Here is a 17,466-nt window from a genome sequence, read left to right on the forward strand (position 1 = left end):
AGAGGACTAGAAAAATGTTAGAAATAATACAAAATATAGTAAAATGTGTGCAGGTATTCTTTTTTCTTTTGCTGTTTGCCTTGTTTGGGCAAAACATTTTTCAATCTGATCACTCTTGTGAGCAGAGACTCTTTATTTGACTGCAGGATAAAAAAATAATAACACAAAGGTAACAAGAGTTTCTGTGTGTCCCCCACCCCCAGCGGCTCGAAGTGTCAGAAGTGTGAGATGAGGGAGAACCTGTGGTTGAACCTGACAGATGGAACAGTGCTCTGTGGGAAGTGGTTCTTTGATGGGAGCGGGGGAAACGGCCATGCTCTGGAGCACTACAAAGAGACCAAACACCCGCTAGCTGTCAAAATGGACACCATCACACCAGATGGAGCAGGTCTGTCACGTGACATGATTATCTAAACTGCAGAATTATTATATTTATCACAGTTACTGCAAGTTATTACATGGTGTTAGACAGTACCTGTTTTACGTTTAGTTAAACCAAAGAAAAGTTTTGTATGATATCACACCAAAATACACACCTTGAGGATAAAAAAGTATCTATACAGTACAGTAGCTCATATTGTGTATTACTGTATTGAAATATGGTCGTTTGAAGATGTACTCCAGGCATCCATAACTGTATTTTCATTAGTTAGATTTTGCAGCATCCTGACCAAAAATCTGATCACAAATCATCAACATGAGACAAATAGGATCTTTTTTTTACTAACTTTACTGATTTGGTTTCAGATGTGTACTCGTTTGAGGAGGAGGAAGCTGTTTTGGACCCCCACATATCAGACCACTTGTCACACTTTGGAATAGACATACTACAGATGCAGACAAAAGTACGTTTTCTGAACAGTCAAAAAACTAAAACCAAAAGGCGAGAGGTTTCACTCACTCTCTCTTTGTCCCTGCAGACAGAGAACGGTCACCACACAGAGAATAACTCCCGGCCGCGGGTCAGTGAATGGGAGGTGATCCAGGAGTCGGGCATGAAGCTGAAGGCGGTGTTTGGGTCTGGCTACACTGGCATCAAAAACCTGGGCAACAGCTGCTACGTCGGCACGGTGATCCAGGTCCTGTTCAGCATCCCAGACTTCCAGAGGATGTGAGTACACTGTGACGACTTCACTTAAAGGAAAACATGATATTCATTTTGTAGGATTAGAATACTTCAAATGAATTTATCATCTACTTAATTTAGGTGTAGACTTTTTTGTTTACATTATTTATATACTGTATATATTAATTCACAATATCAAAGGCGAACACAACGTGCTCTTATATTATATTTATTTATTTACTACAGCCATGAATACTGTATTGAAACTATAATAGGGAGAGAAAATATGCTCTAAATCAGCTCTCAAACACATTTATCATGTTTTACTTTTCATTAAATATAAAGACGTTCATAATAAGAAATCACCCCATTTATAAAACAGCTGAGGAACAGCCGGAGATGTCTGTCCGCTGATCTTTTGGCTACCACTAAAAATATACGGCTGTTTCTTTAAACACGTCATCAGGTCATTCTTCTGCTCCGTTTTCCGTTCTCGTATTTTTGCCATGATGACTCTAAAACTGGCATCACATATTATATTCCTTGAAAGGTGCTGTGAACACACCCAGCCCACTGGCTTCCCATGAAACCATGTGAAGAAATAGGAACCAGTTCATTTTGTTAAACAAAAATTGGATACTCTGTGGTTGTGCCCAACAGAAATGTCCCACTAGCGGCTCCTCTGTGAACTCAAGCCGTGAGAGTGTTGTGTCACATACTGTATGTGTATAAAGTAAAGATTGGTCCCTGGCTAGCGTGTTCTTGAACTAGGGCCATAGGTTTGACAACCCTGACATAAACGCTGCATATAAATAGAAAATAACAACTAATAACAATTTACAAAGCTCCTAAATGAAAGTATTATTGCAGATATTAGGTTAATTGGCAGGTTTAACAGCATGTTCAATGTCTCTTTTGATAATTGACTTTCTAACAACCTGAGAAACCCGACAATTGGCCATATACATTTTTTGGGCCTCACGGCAGATTCTCTGGTCATCATACTCCTTTTTCGATAGAGTATATCAATCTACAGACAAAATCAATAAGTGAAAATGCAGTTGTAATTTAAAACATACATATGGATATTAAGGACATCCCAATATGACCCGTCATCGTAGTACTTTTTGCAATTTTTGTTTTGGCAATTTAGTAACCTCAAGGTTTATGCAGAGTGTTTCTTTGTCAATTAACATTTTCATAATTATTGATGGAAATCTATAGGTAACTGCAGAGTAAGAATTGTCTTTAAAACTACTTTGATTATTTAAGTAACTAATATGGCCATATGCACAAGGTGTTTCTCAGTGTTACATCAGCCTGTTAACAATGGTCTGAGTCCCATGTGCTCCATCTGAGGTGAGCGTGTGACATGTGTTTTGATCTTTAGGTATGTGGGTAATCTCCAGAGGATATTTGACTATTCACCCCTCGACCCCAGCCAGGACTTCGCCACACAAATGTAAGTGACTCCTCTGTGCAGTGTTGAAATACACAAAACAAAGGAAGATGTTTGCTTAATGCTGCTTCTGTGTGATGGAAAAAGGCTGAGGTGTTCTCATCAGTAACAAACTTAAAGCTAGTGTGTTGCAAGAGGTCAGTCAGGTGCTGTGGTCAAGATAGGTAAGCAGAGTCTTGGCTTTGCAGGCGATAAATATCAGATTTGTGAAGCAACACACATCTCATTATCTGATCCACACTGCCAGATAAACATTTTTATACCCGTCGCTGTTTATATTCAATAGCCAGTCAGCAGGAATCAGGTCATTCAGAAAGAAAATCTGTCTCCTTATAGGTAGATAGATTTATTATATATTCCTTCCTACTGAAAGCACTGAAGGAGAGTGTTTATTAAATCTTCCTGTTTCTTGGAAAGGTAAAATCATCCTTATTATATTTATAAACTAGCCTGTACTTTTAATACAGATGAGACAACTGTGCACAAACAAGAATGTACCGAAAGAGTTTCAGAAAAGTCTCTTCAGATGCGTATGAAATGGGAAGACTTGTAATACTGCATTGATAGCCTTAATATGTAGCTATAATTATGGAAATTGCATCTGATAATATAATCATCCTAATTTGGCAAATAACAATTGTTTTTATTGAAGCTACACCCAATTTACTTTCCTGTAATAGTTCACAATATTTATATATAATGATTGCAAAAAGTGGCAAACTTGACCAGATATAAGATAGAAAAGGACTTTTTAATCTCAGTCAGTCAAGAAGAAATAAGAAGAAAGTAAATGTACTTATTGATATATTTCCGGCTTTCATACTTCGTAATAATATGTATTAAACAACATAAGACTTACATTCATTTTAATATAAGATTTTAAAGGTTGGTAATGTTCATTATAATGCATTAAACATAACGTTTCGTTATAGACCGCCAGGAACAAAGATTGATGTTATAATTTAAACATTTTAATGAAATATTTTATTGTTAATTGTTAATGTGCATTTCTTCACATTTTAACAAATGTAAATGTGCAAGAGTTGGCTAAATGACTAGTTTCCATCAGCAGGCCCATTTTTAAATAAAAAGTATATGTGATAAAAGCATACACATGCTGTATCTATGAACAATATATGCTGTTTTATAAATAAATAAATCTTTTATTCTATTATGTAAAAGATTATTAATAGGCTGATGTTAGCATTCAGAAAGACAGTAAAACAGGAAGAGGAGCCAGCTTTATGAGACCAAAAAGCTGAGGTTAACAAGTTAGCTCCCGTTTGGTGAAAAGAGGCGCCAGGTATTATGCCTGAAGTGTTTTTCAAATTATTTGAATCTGCCTTATAAAGACTTGTGTGCGCTCGGGGTCTTCATTTAGACACCTTAACTAAATGATGTTGCCTTTTGTTTTGGTCCGCAGGGCTAAGCTGGGACATGGACTGCTCTCAGGCCTGTACTCCAAACCACCAATGAAATCCGAGCTCATTGAACAGGTGATGAAAGAAGAATACAAGGTATTAAACTTGTCCAGGTCCCAATCTGGGTCCAAAAGCAACAGAAGCATGCTAATACTAAGTGCTAATAGCTACATTTGCATCTAATATTTAAACGGTAAGGTTTGGGAAAACTGAGTTTCAGCTTGTCAGTTTGATGCTTTCCCAGTTTAAGCATGAAACCATTTAAAACAAGTTATTAATACATCTGAGCTTGATCTGCATTGTGACAGCTCGAAAAAACTAAAGGAAGATATTTAAGATTTCTTGTGCTCAGACCTTTTTTTGTTTTCAGTCTGAAATAGTAGCTGGCTGCGGTACCTAATGTGCACTCACTGCTTTTCATTTTCCTGCTGTGTTAAGTCACAAGTGCTGTGCTTGATTGATCTTCTTGTGCTTCTTGCAATCTCCCAAGTCCTTATTATATTAGCAGCGGGGGAGTGTGGGATGTTTACACCTTGGGTTTATTTATAAACAACTGATTATAAACATCAAAACACACTGTACAAACACAAAAACATGTTCAGTATGCCAAATTACTTTCTGGCTAGGATTTGATAAAAATAATGATATCATTTTCTTTCCAGGACATTTGGTTGTCCTTTTACAAAGACTTTGAAGTACATTTACTGAAATACTGTAGTTAAGTGCCATTTGGAGGTACTTCATATGTTTCATTGTACTTTTTATACTACTTTGTATATCTATTCGACATCCTCTGCATCTTTTGTATTACTTTAGTTACTTTGCATATTCAAATTACTGTATTTATACAAAATATAAACCAACTATATGATTATAGGTTAAACTACTCAGCGTTAAAGTGTAAAATATATATTGGATTCACAAGTAGCTATCCTGTAGAGAGCCTAGAGTGGCAGGCCACCAGATCTTGCCCTCAGTGTGCTTCTGTAATTTTCTGCTGTCTTGTCTTACACTTAACTGTTAAACAGGTAAGTGCTACTGTACAGTCAGTGTTTGTGATGCCCACATGTTGTCGTTGCAGCACCAGCAGAAGGGCGTCTCCCCCCGGATGATGAAGTCTCTAATCAGCAGGGGACACCCAGAGTTTTCCTCTACGAGACAACAAGACGCCCAGGAGTTCGTCCTGCACGTCATCAACATGGTGGAGGTGAGTGGAGCATAAACTTATGTGAATGTCAAAATATTTAAAACGCACAACGGGTCATTGTAAATAAGCAGAAACAGCAGCTTCGGTTTATGTTGAGAGCTCATGTTGGTACGTATAATAAGATGACCATTCATACCTTAAGTGCATGTGTGGATAGAGAAATAATATTACATTTAAATATATTATATATACATTCTTTTTAAGCTTACTATGAAAGTAATTATTTTCTCTGTCAATAGTTTTTAACTCCAGTATTTGGATGTTAATAGTCTCCTCATGATTGCGGTGACCTCCTGACCTTTCATGTTCTTTTCACCAAGTCAAATTTCCCTGTAAACTAAAATGATATGAGAACCTTAGGGGACATGTGGAAATATTGTTGAATATTTCAAAAGCGAGATAATTTCAGATAAACGAATATTAAAGTGAACTTCTATCACATCCGGTCACAATGTTATTGGTAGAGTATCCCAGTTAACGAGTCAAACGCACGGCAGAAAGGGATGCTGCCTCTCTCCTTAATTGCTCCATTATACCCTAAATCTACACTGTGAAATCATAACACTTTTACAAAATGGCCGATTACATCTGACCCCTCACACACATGGACAGGCAGTTGATATAGAGGGGGGGTCTGTTTTTGACTGGACACAGCACACCGTCTCTTTGGTCGGTACGAACACATGCAGTGCTCTGACGCGACTTTCTCAACCTGGATATATATAGCTCAGTGCTATCTGTTACACAGGGGGCCAGATAATGCTTCCTATTCTGCCTGAGATACGTGCCCTGACTTGGACCCAACACTTCCTCAACTTCAAGTTGTGAAGATCAGCAACATACCACCTAGATTTGCTAAGTTCTGATTCCTCCATCTTTGCCCCAATATCTGTAGAAAGCTGCAGCTAAAGTGTTTGAACTTAGTTTGTGTAGAAAATGCTGTAACTATCCTCCCCTTCTTGCCTCTACAGCTGTTTTAAACTAAACACAGATTTAGTTATCCAGACATGGCTAACGTGACTGAAGCCACCACCATCAGCAACATTTCCCTCTGTCTATGTCAGTCTGCATACTTGTCACTTGTAAAATTATAACTCGAGTATTTCTGTAGCCTCTTAGAATAGAAGGGCTGGGTTGCAGACAGGCTGCAGTGCAAACTAGTGTGTTGAGTCCCGTTGCCGTCCTTAATCACAGTCTTCAAATAAACGCAGTGGGAACTTTAATGACCCCTGCTGTTCATGAGCAGTGAGGAGACACAGAGCCGCTCAGTGATAATGATAAATGTGCCTGGGAATCTAAAAACATGTATTGCTCGGTTATGGAAAGCACGGTTAGTTGAGACGGTTCCGGAATGAAAGAGTTGCATTTACATTATAAATGACTTTATTAAGAGATGTCAAACAGCAGTTAGGGTTAAAGTCTTTCCAGGAGACTTATAGACAAAACAAAGAATAGATAGTTGCATTTTAAACCATGTCTCTGGGGACATGTTCATATTTGATTTGAAGCCTTCTGCACAGCTCTTATGCAGACATGCAGTATTTGAAATAAACAGTAGATTTGACTTGAAACTGCAAAAAAACAAACAGAATTGTCAGACATTACTCTAAACATTATTTGTAACAGCGTCTAGACCACAAAATGCTAAACCCTTTTGGGCTAATTAAGTTTATATGAGATTATTGGTGCATTTGGTAGCAAAGCAAACGATACAATTACAATCTGAGAGGCAGGTGGGACACATGACTGCTTAACTGCCATTAGGATTGCATTGGGTTGTTTTAAAATAAGAAAGGACTTGATGAATAAATAAACTGTTCTTCACCAATACTTATTGTCTGTTATCAATGTGAAACATGTGTAATGTGATTGACTTGTTTCGTTATTGATATTTATACTTGTCTGCTTATTGTCCATCCTCATTGTTGTCTCACAGAGGAACAGCGCAGGCTCGGAGAATCCAAGCGACGCCTTCCGCTTCCTTGTGGAGGAGCGAATCCAGTGCTGCCAGTCTCGTCGGGTCCGTTACAATCAGCGGGTCGACTACTGCATCCAGCTGCCAGCTCCCTTTGAGGCTGCCACCAATCGAGGTAAAGGAGCCCCCGTACACACAAAATGTCCCGCAGCAGCGGGGGCCCACAGCTGCCTCGGGTCGATCCAGCTGGCAGGACGCTGGTCTCAGGTGGCTCCAGCCGCTGGAGCTCAGCAGCTCCTCCTCTGAAAGGGCACAGAAGGTCAGGGCCGCCAGACTGGGAGGTTCAGAGTGAGGGGGGGATATTAGGGGTTTCAATGTTTGGGTATCTAATGATTTTATGTGATTTTTATTTTCTTGGTATAACCATTTGATTTATAATGCATTTTAAATTCAGTACATAGGAGTGGCAATTTCAGGAAATTCCTCCTTTCTGCTGTGCATTAGTCAAGGTTGTGTGCAAATTATACAATTGAAGCAGTGTAAAGTGTGTATGAGATTATAAAGCTTTTGTATTTGAGAACATTATCAGTATCAGAACCTAGGTTCTTTAAAAAAAAAAGATGTAGATTGATTTCTGTTTGTAAAACGCTTGAGAAAAATATGAAAATCTCATAAACACATGAATCCATATTTTCTGTACTCCTATAAGACGTGTTTGACAGTCAAAGTGAATGCTTATGGTCTTGTATAATCCTCAACAACTTAAATAATGTATTGATATTTGAATGGATCCTTTATCTTGAATCAAATCCGATTTTCTTTTAAATAAAAAATATTAGTGAGTATTGGAGTTGTAATTGATTATTAGCATTAGCACAGCTCAAATTGTCTGTTTTTGCTGTGTTCCTACCAGAGGAGCTGCTGGCATACGGGGCCAAGCGAATGGAAGCAGAGGAGAACATGCGGGCTCCTCCTGAGCCGGTTCGAGCCCGGATCCCCTTCACCGCCTGCCTGCAGGCCTTCACAGAGCCAGACAACGTCCCCGACTTCTGGAGCTCAGCGCTGCAGGCCAAGTCAGCTGGAGTCAAGTAAGCTAAGGGCCACCTGTTCCTAGGCTCACATCTTTGAATTAAATTGTATTTGTAATATTTGTTTCACTTTGCATCTCCTCTGCAGAACTTCCCGTTTTGCCACCTTCCCTGAGTATCTGATTTTGCAGATTAAGAAATTCACATTTGGGGTTGACTGGGTGCCGAAGAAAATAGGTAACTATTTGCCACCCCCCCTAAACTGTGTTTTACTGGATGCCCCCAGTGCTGTAACTCGGTTATTATAAGTACCGGTATTTGTATAGTGCTATAATTGTCCAGCAGAGGGCATCATCAATCAGCAATTCACAAGGCACATACAGTAGATTCTAGAAGGTGGAACTGCACATTTGTGTAAACTAATGAATGGTTCCCCTGCAACACATAAACACACCACACATCTCTTATGATCAAGTTACTTACATATGTTTTCCCTAAACTGTGAGATATGTTTAAAAAATCATTGCTGTAAGAGCAATTTGTAAATTTATTTTGAGATGTTTTATTTGATGTATCCTTTGTAATTCTACGGATGCTTTCAGAAATTCAGAACCACAGTTTCAGGAGGCTCTGATTACTATTTGTGGGATGCATTGCTCAGTTAGGTTGTATTTGCTTGTTCCTGCACAGATGTGGCCATTGATGTCCCAGACTTTCTGGATTTGAGTCGGATGCGAGCCACAGGGCTGCAGGCCGGTGAACAGGAGCTGCCTGACCTCCTGCCTCCCATCGTGCTAGCTGAAGACACCAGAGGTACAGAACAACTTCATGTTATACACCTGTGTGTGTGGGTGTGTGTGTGCATGTGTGTGTATGTGTTAATACAGCACACTTAGGTGGTTCTACAAGGCATAACACCTTGATAAGACCTATAATTAAATTAGGAACCTTCAAATTTTGCTCTTTAATCATTCTATGGTCCTGTTGCAAATCCTGTAACCCCTAGTGTGAGTTTTTGGTGCCGTTTAATATATATATATTTCTGTTTTTAAATCAAAATGCTCCATTAACCTAACCCAGAATCCACTGACAATGATCCCCTGGTCACAAGCTATGACTCACCTACCATGTCCTACAGGGATATATTTGCATTCATGCGTGGCTACTAAAAACAGCAAACAGCGCTCTCAACTACTGCGGGCACTTTTGGCCCTTCATGTTCAATTTCACAGTCCTTTTTATTCATTTTAAAGGGCATTGTTTTCTCCAAGTGACTGTTTTTTGTCCCCAGATAACCACACATATTGTGCCCACTCTATTATATGCATGAGTATACAGAATATTAAACACATCGTCAATATATGAGACAGCATAAATCCGATTTGCCAAGTGGAAATGCAGTGTTGCTTTGAGAACTACACTACAGATGTGTGTTGTTCCAAAGCTGCTGCCTAGCACCCTTTTCAAAAGGTGTAAGGTATTTTTGTGACAGAGACAAATGATCCGTGAAATTGACTCTAATATGATGTTCTGCTCAAAGCCACTCAGGTTTTATTTTAAGGCCATATTGAATGGAATCCTTCGGGAAGGCATGCTCAATCAATTACTGAAAAGTTGTTGTGTTCACAGTGTGGCTAAGTCTAATAAGTTATAATGATTTTATAAGATCACTTTGTAATGCACTTCCTCAGGCTCTGGGAATAACCTACTAGAAGCTACTGTGCATTTTAAATCCCAAGCAGTATTGTTGTTACTTACATTTGTTAGTTTGTTACATCATACTGTTTGTTTATTGATATTTCCAGCATTACATACAGTGTACCGTACTTCAGCCTTTTTGTCTGCCTCTCTTCCTATCGACAAAAACGTGTCTCTTCTATGATTGTCATTCCTGTGCGCCTCCTTCGGTTGTTTGCAAAGTTCAGCTACATCAAGTTATCAGTGTCCTCCTTAATATTTTAGCAGGCGTGAAGTACAAAGTGTTCTGTGCCATCTCCAGCTGCAACACCCAAAAAACGGGTCCTGAGCCAAAAACTCTGTAACATCAGCAAGAAGCCTTTGTGTGCTTCACACATTGACAGACTCTGGAGCTTTGACTTCTCAGAGCTTTACAGAATCGTTTAGCCGGATGCTTCTTAGGCCGGGAAACTCAGAAAGACTCCGAGCATGTTTGTCTGAGTATGCCTTAATATTTCAGTACTGAACATTATGTGCTGTACCTGTTATCTACAATCTACAAAGACATGAAATTGGCTTCTTGGAAGAGTGGAGTATTTGCTTAAAACTCTTCAGACTGCTGCCCATTAAGGACTTTAGAGCTGAAACTACTTTGCTTAGGCAGCATTGCATATCTACGCCCAACAGCAGCAAGCTATGCAGCTATTTTAGCAGGCCACAGTGAAAGCGATTCATACAAATAAGTGTAAATGTTGTTTGGATGTAGTAAGTTTGAGTCATTTCAGTCAGAGCTTCCTTTCTTATTTCCTAGAGGTACCAGTTTAGAAATGATGCTGTTTGAACTGTGAAACTAAATGAGGTCGATGAGGTCGATGTGCTGTTTACGAAGCATTTTCAGATTTTATTTATGTCACATTTATATGATGGGTTTTCTTGGTTGCAAATGAACCACTGGTCCATTATCCCCCAGCTGGCATCAGCAGTGATTAATCATTGGCCACCCCTCTGCCTCCAAAAGGCTTCAGTGCTCCTCATTGATTACACAGCACCGAACAAATCGTCTTTGCTGGAAGACCTACATTACTTCTCATTGGCTGGTGTATCATCCACTCACTCAATTATTCCAGACTATTAAGGAAATGGAATACAAAAAAGTATCGTTTGATTATATTTTTTCATTTTACAGCACAAAAACAAACAATTACAAAGTGCTCACATACATTATAGAAATTGATTTCTGGCTATGGTTATAATCTGATTGTTTTCTTCAAGATTAAACTGCAACACTCAGGCACTTTTCAATTTCAAATACCCACGAGGCATTTAAAATGAAGAATGATCTGTTTCATAATTGTATAACAAAAAAATGAGAGGAAGCAACACCATGACTAAAAACTGTAATTTACTTTATAAAACTATCAGATGAAGATGATATGAAATATTAGAGAAGAGCCAGGACGTGGATTTTATTCTGTTTTAAGGAAAACAGGGGTCGCTGAAGTTGTGAAAAGTATGGGTTCCCGCCAAAAATATTTTCTTAGCCTATCTTGTATCGAACTTGAATAGTAAAGGGGTGTTCTTATATAATTATTTTATAATTGAACACCAGAAGCCCACATTTGTGCCCACATGTGACAAATATCAATGTTAAAACTTACTATAACGAAGGAAAAGTAAACAGTCAGCCAAAAGCTTCAGCAGTGTGCATTTTACAGAAGTATCATACGTTTGTTTACATTTGCTACAAAAAGCTAATGGCCATATTAGAACAAATGAGGTGGAAGCAGCAAAACTCCTGAGTGTATTGAATTAAGTTGGGGTCAGTCAGACCGGGGCGTTAATTGGTCGACAGCAGCTCATTATTTGCCTTGGGGCCTGTTAGCAGATAATTGTGTCCATGGTGTAAGATTGCCTTGAGTTTCTTTTCAGCCTAGTCTTGAGTGAGGATTTAAAATGTATACAACACCGACAGATCATGCAAACAAAGAAACCTCAAAGATAAATCAAAAGAACACAAAAATAAAAAGTTTGTGTTTGGGATTTGCATTTTTTGTTTCAGCCCATCCCTTCGCTCAGTGTGATCGACTACATCAGTTGTCCTTTTCAGAGTCTTCATCACTCTGTTGGCTACCTGAACAATCACTAATCCCACTTTTCTTACATCTGTGATTTTTGACAGATGTGTAAGAACTCTCTATGTTTACATGATGTTAGGGTTAGTCAGGTAAAAGTACACAAAATAACATACAAGCAAAAGAAAACTCAGAACAACCAGAGATAGTGTGTGATCTCATTGTGTGCACTCACCTGAACTAAGTTTCCTCTTCTGTTTCAGATAACTCCATGGGCTCTGCAGACTGTGAGTATTTTATTTCCTTATACCAGATTTATGTTTCTTTGTATCTGAATGTGCAACGTTTCTAAAAGATATATTGCCATGTAGAAATGTATTTTGGGAACCAAGTAATGCTGATGAATGCTATGTAGCGAAACCTTGCACAACATACACTCGAGCAGGTGCAGCAGCTCTTCTCTACTTCCAAACCAACTTTACTTTTCTTCATGGCTTCGTTTGCTTCAGCCAGACTAATTTCTCCTTTTGATAAATAACCCATCAATAAGAAAAGTCCCCTGGGCTGATTCTCCTCTGGCCTCTTTGTTTAATGAGGCCCAAAGAGAGAACCATCGCATATCTGTTTGGTGGTTGAATCTGAAAGATGAACGGCGATGTTGAATCAGCAACTGATTTGTTTTTAGTTATTGATGTCAGTTTGTCCTGTCCCCAGCTCCAGAAATAGACGAGGCGGCAGCAATGCAGCTGGCAGAGATGGGCTTCCCGGTGGAGGCGTGCAGGAAGGCGGTCTACTACACGGGCAACATGGGCCCCGAGATGGCCTTCAACTGGATCATAGCCCACATGGAGGAGCCTGGTAAGGAACCTCACTGCATTCAAATAACAAATCAACAGACACAAATGTTTATATTTGAGCTCAAAGCCTTTATCGGCATATTAGTTAAAAAGCACATACAGTAGGAGTGCACCACCCAAACCACTGAATCTGCACCTAAAGTAATAGTTTTACTGGAAGCAGAAAGTCGAGCAAGTCACTGAATCCAAATCCAATCTTCAGGCATAAGACGCTAACACCATGTTGAACTGGATGGCTTGTCCAGTGAAAAGTTATTTGAACATCTTTTATGCATTAGTAGACGAGGCAGTTTGTCTTTTTGTTACTCTGTATCTTGGGTTTAGAACCAGGCAAAATTATGAAAACAACATATTACAAATATAGAGATGTGGACAGTCACACCAAAAGAAAGGCAAATGAAGCAGAAGTCAACAAGTTCTTAACAGTTAAAAGTAGGATTTTTTTTTTTGGCATCTAGCATTGTGGTTACAGAATGCATCAAACTGAATACCATTCTGCTCACCCATCCCTTTACAAATCTGCGATTATGAGCCTCAGAGAGTAAAAAACAATGAATTCGGTGGTGTATTTCACAAACTTAGCCTCACTGAGAGGCAATCCTTTCCATAAAACTATTTTTAGAAACAATGAAATGTATTCAGCAGCATGTGTTCCTGCAGTTTTACAAGCATCTCTGAGATTTAGGGTGGCCTTCAGGTAACATAAAACAATGCGAAAGGTCCTCTAGAGAGCAGTGTTTGATTGGTCATTTCTGAGCTAGGCTACTTAGATATGAAGGGCACATTCTCAACTTACTAAAACACTACATTTCAGGTGATTATATTTGAATGAAATCATGTTGTATTACATTTCTGCAAATTGATCCCCCTCAATACTACACACTGGCCCTTTACTTTAGATTACAATGTGATGTGTTTACAGATAACATTAAAGATGATCCCTACAGAGCTTAGACTCAAGTGTTCATGATTCAGAAAGGTCTACATATATCTGAGCTTAAGTTGCTGCATTGCTGACCTCAACCACTGAGTGTAACATGGGGGTATTTGATGGCTTAACAAAGGTTGTAACTGTATCTGGCTACAGTTATGGAGCTATTGTCCGCTGATATCTAGAATATTATATTCAGTCTCAATTGACACTAAAAATATGGTGCCATCCTGCCTTTAAAGAATTCTGGAAGTAACTAATGTACAAATTCATGGTAAGGGGCTAATAGTTAAAAATATTCAGAACCAAATAATGATGGCAAAAAATAGGACGTGTGTTAAGTGGGTGTGGAGGGGTAAAAAAGACCCAAAAAGACCCAACCCATAACAAGAAGAGAAGTTGCACTGAAGAGACACAATGTCATTATCAGCTTTGAGTCCACAGACGTCAAAGGGGAAGAGATATCAACAATAAATGAGGAAAAGACACGGACATGCTGCTTCACAAAGTAACACAATGGTCGCTTCTGAAAGCCGGTCAGCTCATGTAAAGCTAGTGTTGCATTATTTTTTTCTGCAAAAAGCCATGCCTATGCAAACCTGCCAAAAACATTTCTGCAGAAAGTAAAGAAAGCAGAGGCATGTTTATTTGTATGGGACCTTTTTTAAGCCCAAGGGTAATTCAAAGTGAGCGATTATGTCCCATATCCCCTTCTACCATTACGTTGTTTTTGCAAGTGTCAGACTTTGCATTCCTTTGTGTACCGCAGTGTATCGCTGCCAGTATGTGTGTGTGTGTGTGTGTGTGTGTGTGTGAGATTATCACTAAAAAAGTTTTTAGGAGCTGACTTTGTCTCTTGTAGAGGCTCTGAGCAGCAGAGACGCTCCCAAAGGCGCCAACTCGTGTCACTTTTATTTCCCTGGTTGGCTGTAAAGGGCCTCTACAGTGGAGAGAAATTAGAGCAGCCCTTAGAGCAGCACTAACTCTGCTGTTAGTTTTTAAATGGGCCTAATGGATCTGCAGAATGGGCTGCATTCAAGCTCAATAACCTCAGTAAAACGCTGCAATTTTCACCTAATCATTTTATATGATTTCTCTTTGAATGAGGTGAACCTGAGAGGGATGCATTTACAAAGATAAACTGTCTTTATATAACGATGCATTTCCAAAGCACTTTGCTGGCAAGGCAACTTAATTATTATACTTATTTATCATATTTTTGAGTAATTGTGGTAATAAAATGAACTTCAGTCTTATTGAGCAGGGACGTAGTTTATATGAACCTCATGAATGTCTTTAAAGGCTGATTTGAGATCTCAATAAACATTGAAACTGTCAAGAGTTGCTGTTTGAGGTTAAATAATAACCAATTTAAGCAAAAGTTGAACTTGGCACACAAACATGAGTTGTTCAATTGTGTCTGTAATTGATCTGCCTGCAAAAGAGCCTTCTTCCCATACCATTAAAAAAAACTAACACGTGTAATTGAAAGGAGAAGGAGGCTGAGATGGAGACAGGAGTGGAAGATAAGTCCCTTCACATTTTTATTTATGGCAAGTGCGATAATGAAAGCTCTGTTTATGACCAACCGTCAAGTAAGTGTCCTTCAGGTTCACTTTCCTTCGATCTGTTGAAAGAGCACAACACATTGCAGTTCTTTTGAAAGTTAGGGGGAACAAATGTGATTCTCTAATGTATTTTATGCAGAGGCTATGAATGTTTACAAAAACCTTGTCACAGATTGAATGAGGATTCTTTTTTTTTAAGAATACAATATTGCTTCTTTTTTGTTGTTGAACAAAAGTAATATCCCAGATCTGTTTTTCAGCTTTCCAGATGTTTTGTGACTAATACTCACTTGATCATCTATGTTCAGAAATATTGATTTATAAAGTAGAAAATAAATGTTACGTTTTCCAAGTTTCTCATGAAATTGCACTTCTGTACTTAACTGTGTGAGTGTAACTTTACTTGCCGAAGGGAAGCCGAAGAAAGAAGTCTCAAATCTGGAACTTTGACCTCTAACACAAATATATTCATATATTGGCTTTAATAAAAGGAGAACTACAGCATCTCATCCTCATTCTGTCTCTTTCTCTCTTTCCTCAGACTTTGCAGAGCCTCTCACTCTGCCCTCCATGATAGATTTCGGTCCCTCCAGCAGCGACAGCCCCTTGGACGCCCCCCCGCTGGGAAACTCGCCCCCCGAGGAGAGCATCGCCATCCTCACCTCGATGGGCTTCCCCCGCACTCACAGCATCCAGGCACTCAAAGCCACGGTCAGTCTTCTGCCCACTCTGATTGCACTTTGTGAAAAAATGACAAATAAATCACTTTTTTTTCCCATTAGCTGGCATCAATACCTCTTTTCCAGGCATACTCTTTCCCTGCCAGATAATTCAAATGAGTCTTAATCCCCAGAGTAGTTTATTTATTAACATGAGTTTATGAGTTTCAGAATTTCGCTGCTGCAAACACCTCCGGTCTAATCTCTCCGATGCTGTGATTTGTGGTAACATCGATTTGCTTTAAATGACCTGAACAGGGAGGGGAGCTATTGTGCTGTGATGGTCAGCTTGCATGAGCTCACAAAGTAAACAGCACTTCCTTAAAGCCAGACTTCTTTAGGTGGAGCTCAGTCTTTAGTCTATGACTCACAGAGACAATAAAGAGTTATATAGAAGACAAAAAGCAAGTTAAGAGACATTCTGAGGACAGAGAACCGCCCACACAGTAAGAGAAGTGCAGAAACACAACAGCAACAACAACGGCCTGACAGTCACCACAGATGGATTAGGAACATCCTGCTCAATACAAAGAAAAGTGTCACCAGTTCAGGACAAGGAAAGAGGTTGGAAGTGAGGTGTTGTTTGAAGAGAGGTCGAGATGATGAAGACCAAGATCTGTCACTCATAAACGAGCTTGGCTGGCCTCGTTAATTTAATAGGTCTTACATGTCCGAGGGGATTATAGTCGCCTGCTCTACATGGTGTTTACAAATAGTCCCATCAGCATATGGACGCTAATGCATCCCTTTGAAACAGGATCTGCCTCAAAGACACGTCGAGACATTGCATCATCACATCTCATTAGTTCATGTTGAAGTTTTTGTTTGTGCATCAAAGGAAATGCAAATGCATTATCGCCCCTGTTTTGAAATGGCCCCTTGATTCTCCTGTTTCATGCTTCATATTCCAAACGGCCCCCTCAGCAGAAACACCACAGCAGACTGTTATTAAGGCACAGAAATAGACACCAGGCTTCCTTGTTTACTATCCCTAATAACACCAAACTCACTGCCTTCCACAAAAATAAAGAACATATATTTCTCACGAGGAGGCTGGAGGTGTGAAATATTAGTCCAAATGTAGGTGAGGAGTATTTTCTTCTACCTTGAGTGGAAGAAAAAAAAGCATGCGGCTTCATTTGCGACATTCTCCGGGAATCACACCTCTATTTTGGATTAAAAGCAAAAGAGCTCAAGGGGAATTAAGCACGGATGGATACCTGCAACCTCCCCACTAAATGATTTCTCATGTTCATTGTTGCCTTTTTATTGATTAGCTACTTTAAGATACAACAGCGACAGAATAAAAGACGGATAGTAAGAATATTCACTTTTCTTTCTAACACATTGAGTGCTGATATTTCCTGTTACTACCTTTTTTTATTTTGCTCCAGATATTACCAGGAAAAGGCAACTTCCTCTTACAGTCCATTTCCAAAACTACAAATGTAATGGATTTTGTAAGCTGCTAGAACAAATGTTGTCGCACTGACCCATCTTAAAACGGCAAACGTCTGTATTAAACATACTGGTGTTATGTAGTAAT

General features: G+C 39.1%; 1 protein-coding gene across 2 annotated transcripts in view; it reads left to right on the top strand.

Annotated features, from left to right (window-relative positions):
• usp13 (ubiquitin specific peptidase 13) overlaps positions 1-17,466 on the top strand; it is a 30,955-nt gene that overhangs the window by 9,252 nt on the left and 4,237 nt on the right. The window contains exons 6-18 of one of the 2 annotated variants that reach the window (XM_079665096.1): positions 204-388; positions 748-845; positions 921-1,111; positions 2,457-2,528; positions 3,949-4,021; positions 5,028-5,153; positions 7,090-7,243; positions 7,982-8,156; positions 8,245-8,333; positions 8,787-8,909; positions 12,109-12,132; positions 12,560-12,703; positions 15,743-15,912. In XM_079665096.1, coding sequence (XP_079521222.1) covers positions 204-388; positions 748-845; positions 921-1,111; positions 2,457-2,528; positions 3,949-4,021; positions 5,028-5,153; positions 7,090-7,243; positions 7,982-8,156; positions 8,245-8,333; positions 8,787-8,909; positions 12,109-12,132; positions 12,560-12,703; positions 15,743-15,912 — 1,624 coding nt within the window. Of the gene's footprint in view, positions 1-203; positions 389-747; positions 846-920; positions 1,112-2,456; positions 2,529-3,948; positions 4,043-5,027; positions 5,154-7,089; positions 7,244-7,981; positions 8,157-8,244; positions 8,334-8,786; positions 8,910-12,108; positions 12,133-12,559; positions 12,704-15,742; positions 15,913-17,466 lie in introns of both variants that reach the window. The other variant, XM_079665095.1, reaches the window with a different exon arrangement.

Source organism: Notothenia rossii (genome assembly GCF_949606895.1).
Source record: "Notothenia rossii genome assembly, chromosome: 1".
Taxonomy (NCBI): domain Eukaryota; kingdom Metazoa; phylum Chordata; class Actinopteri; order Perciformes; family Nototheniidae; genus Notothenia; species Notothenia rossii.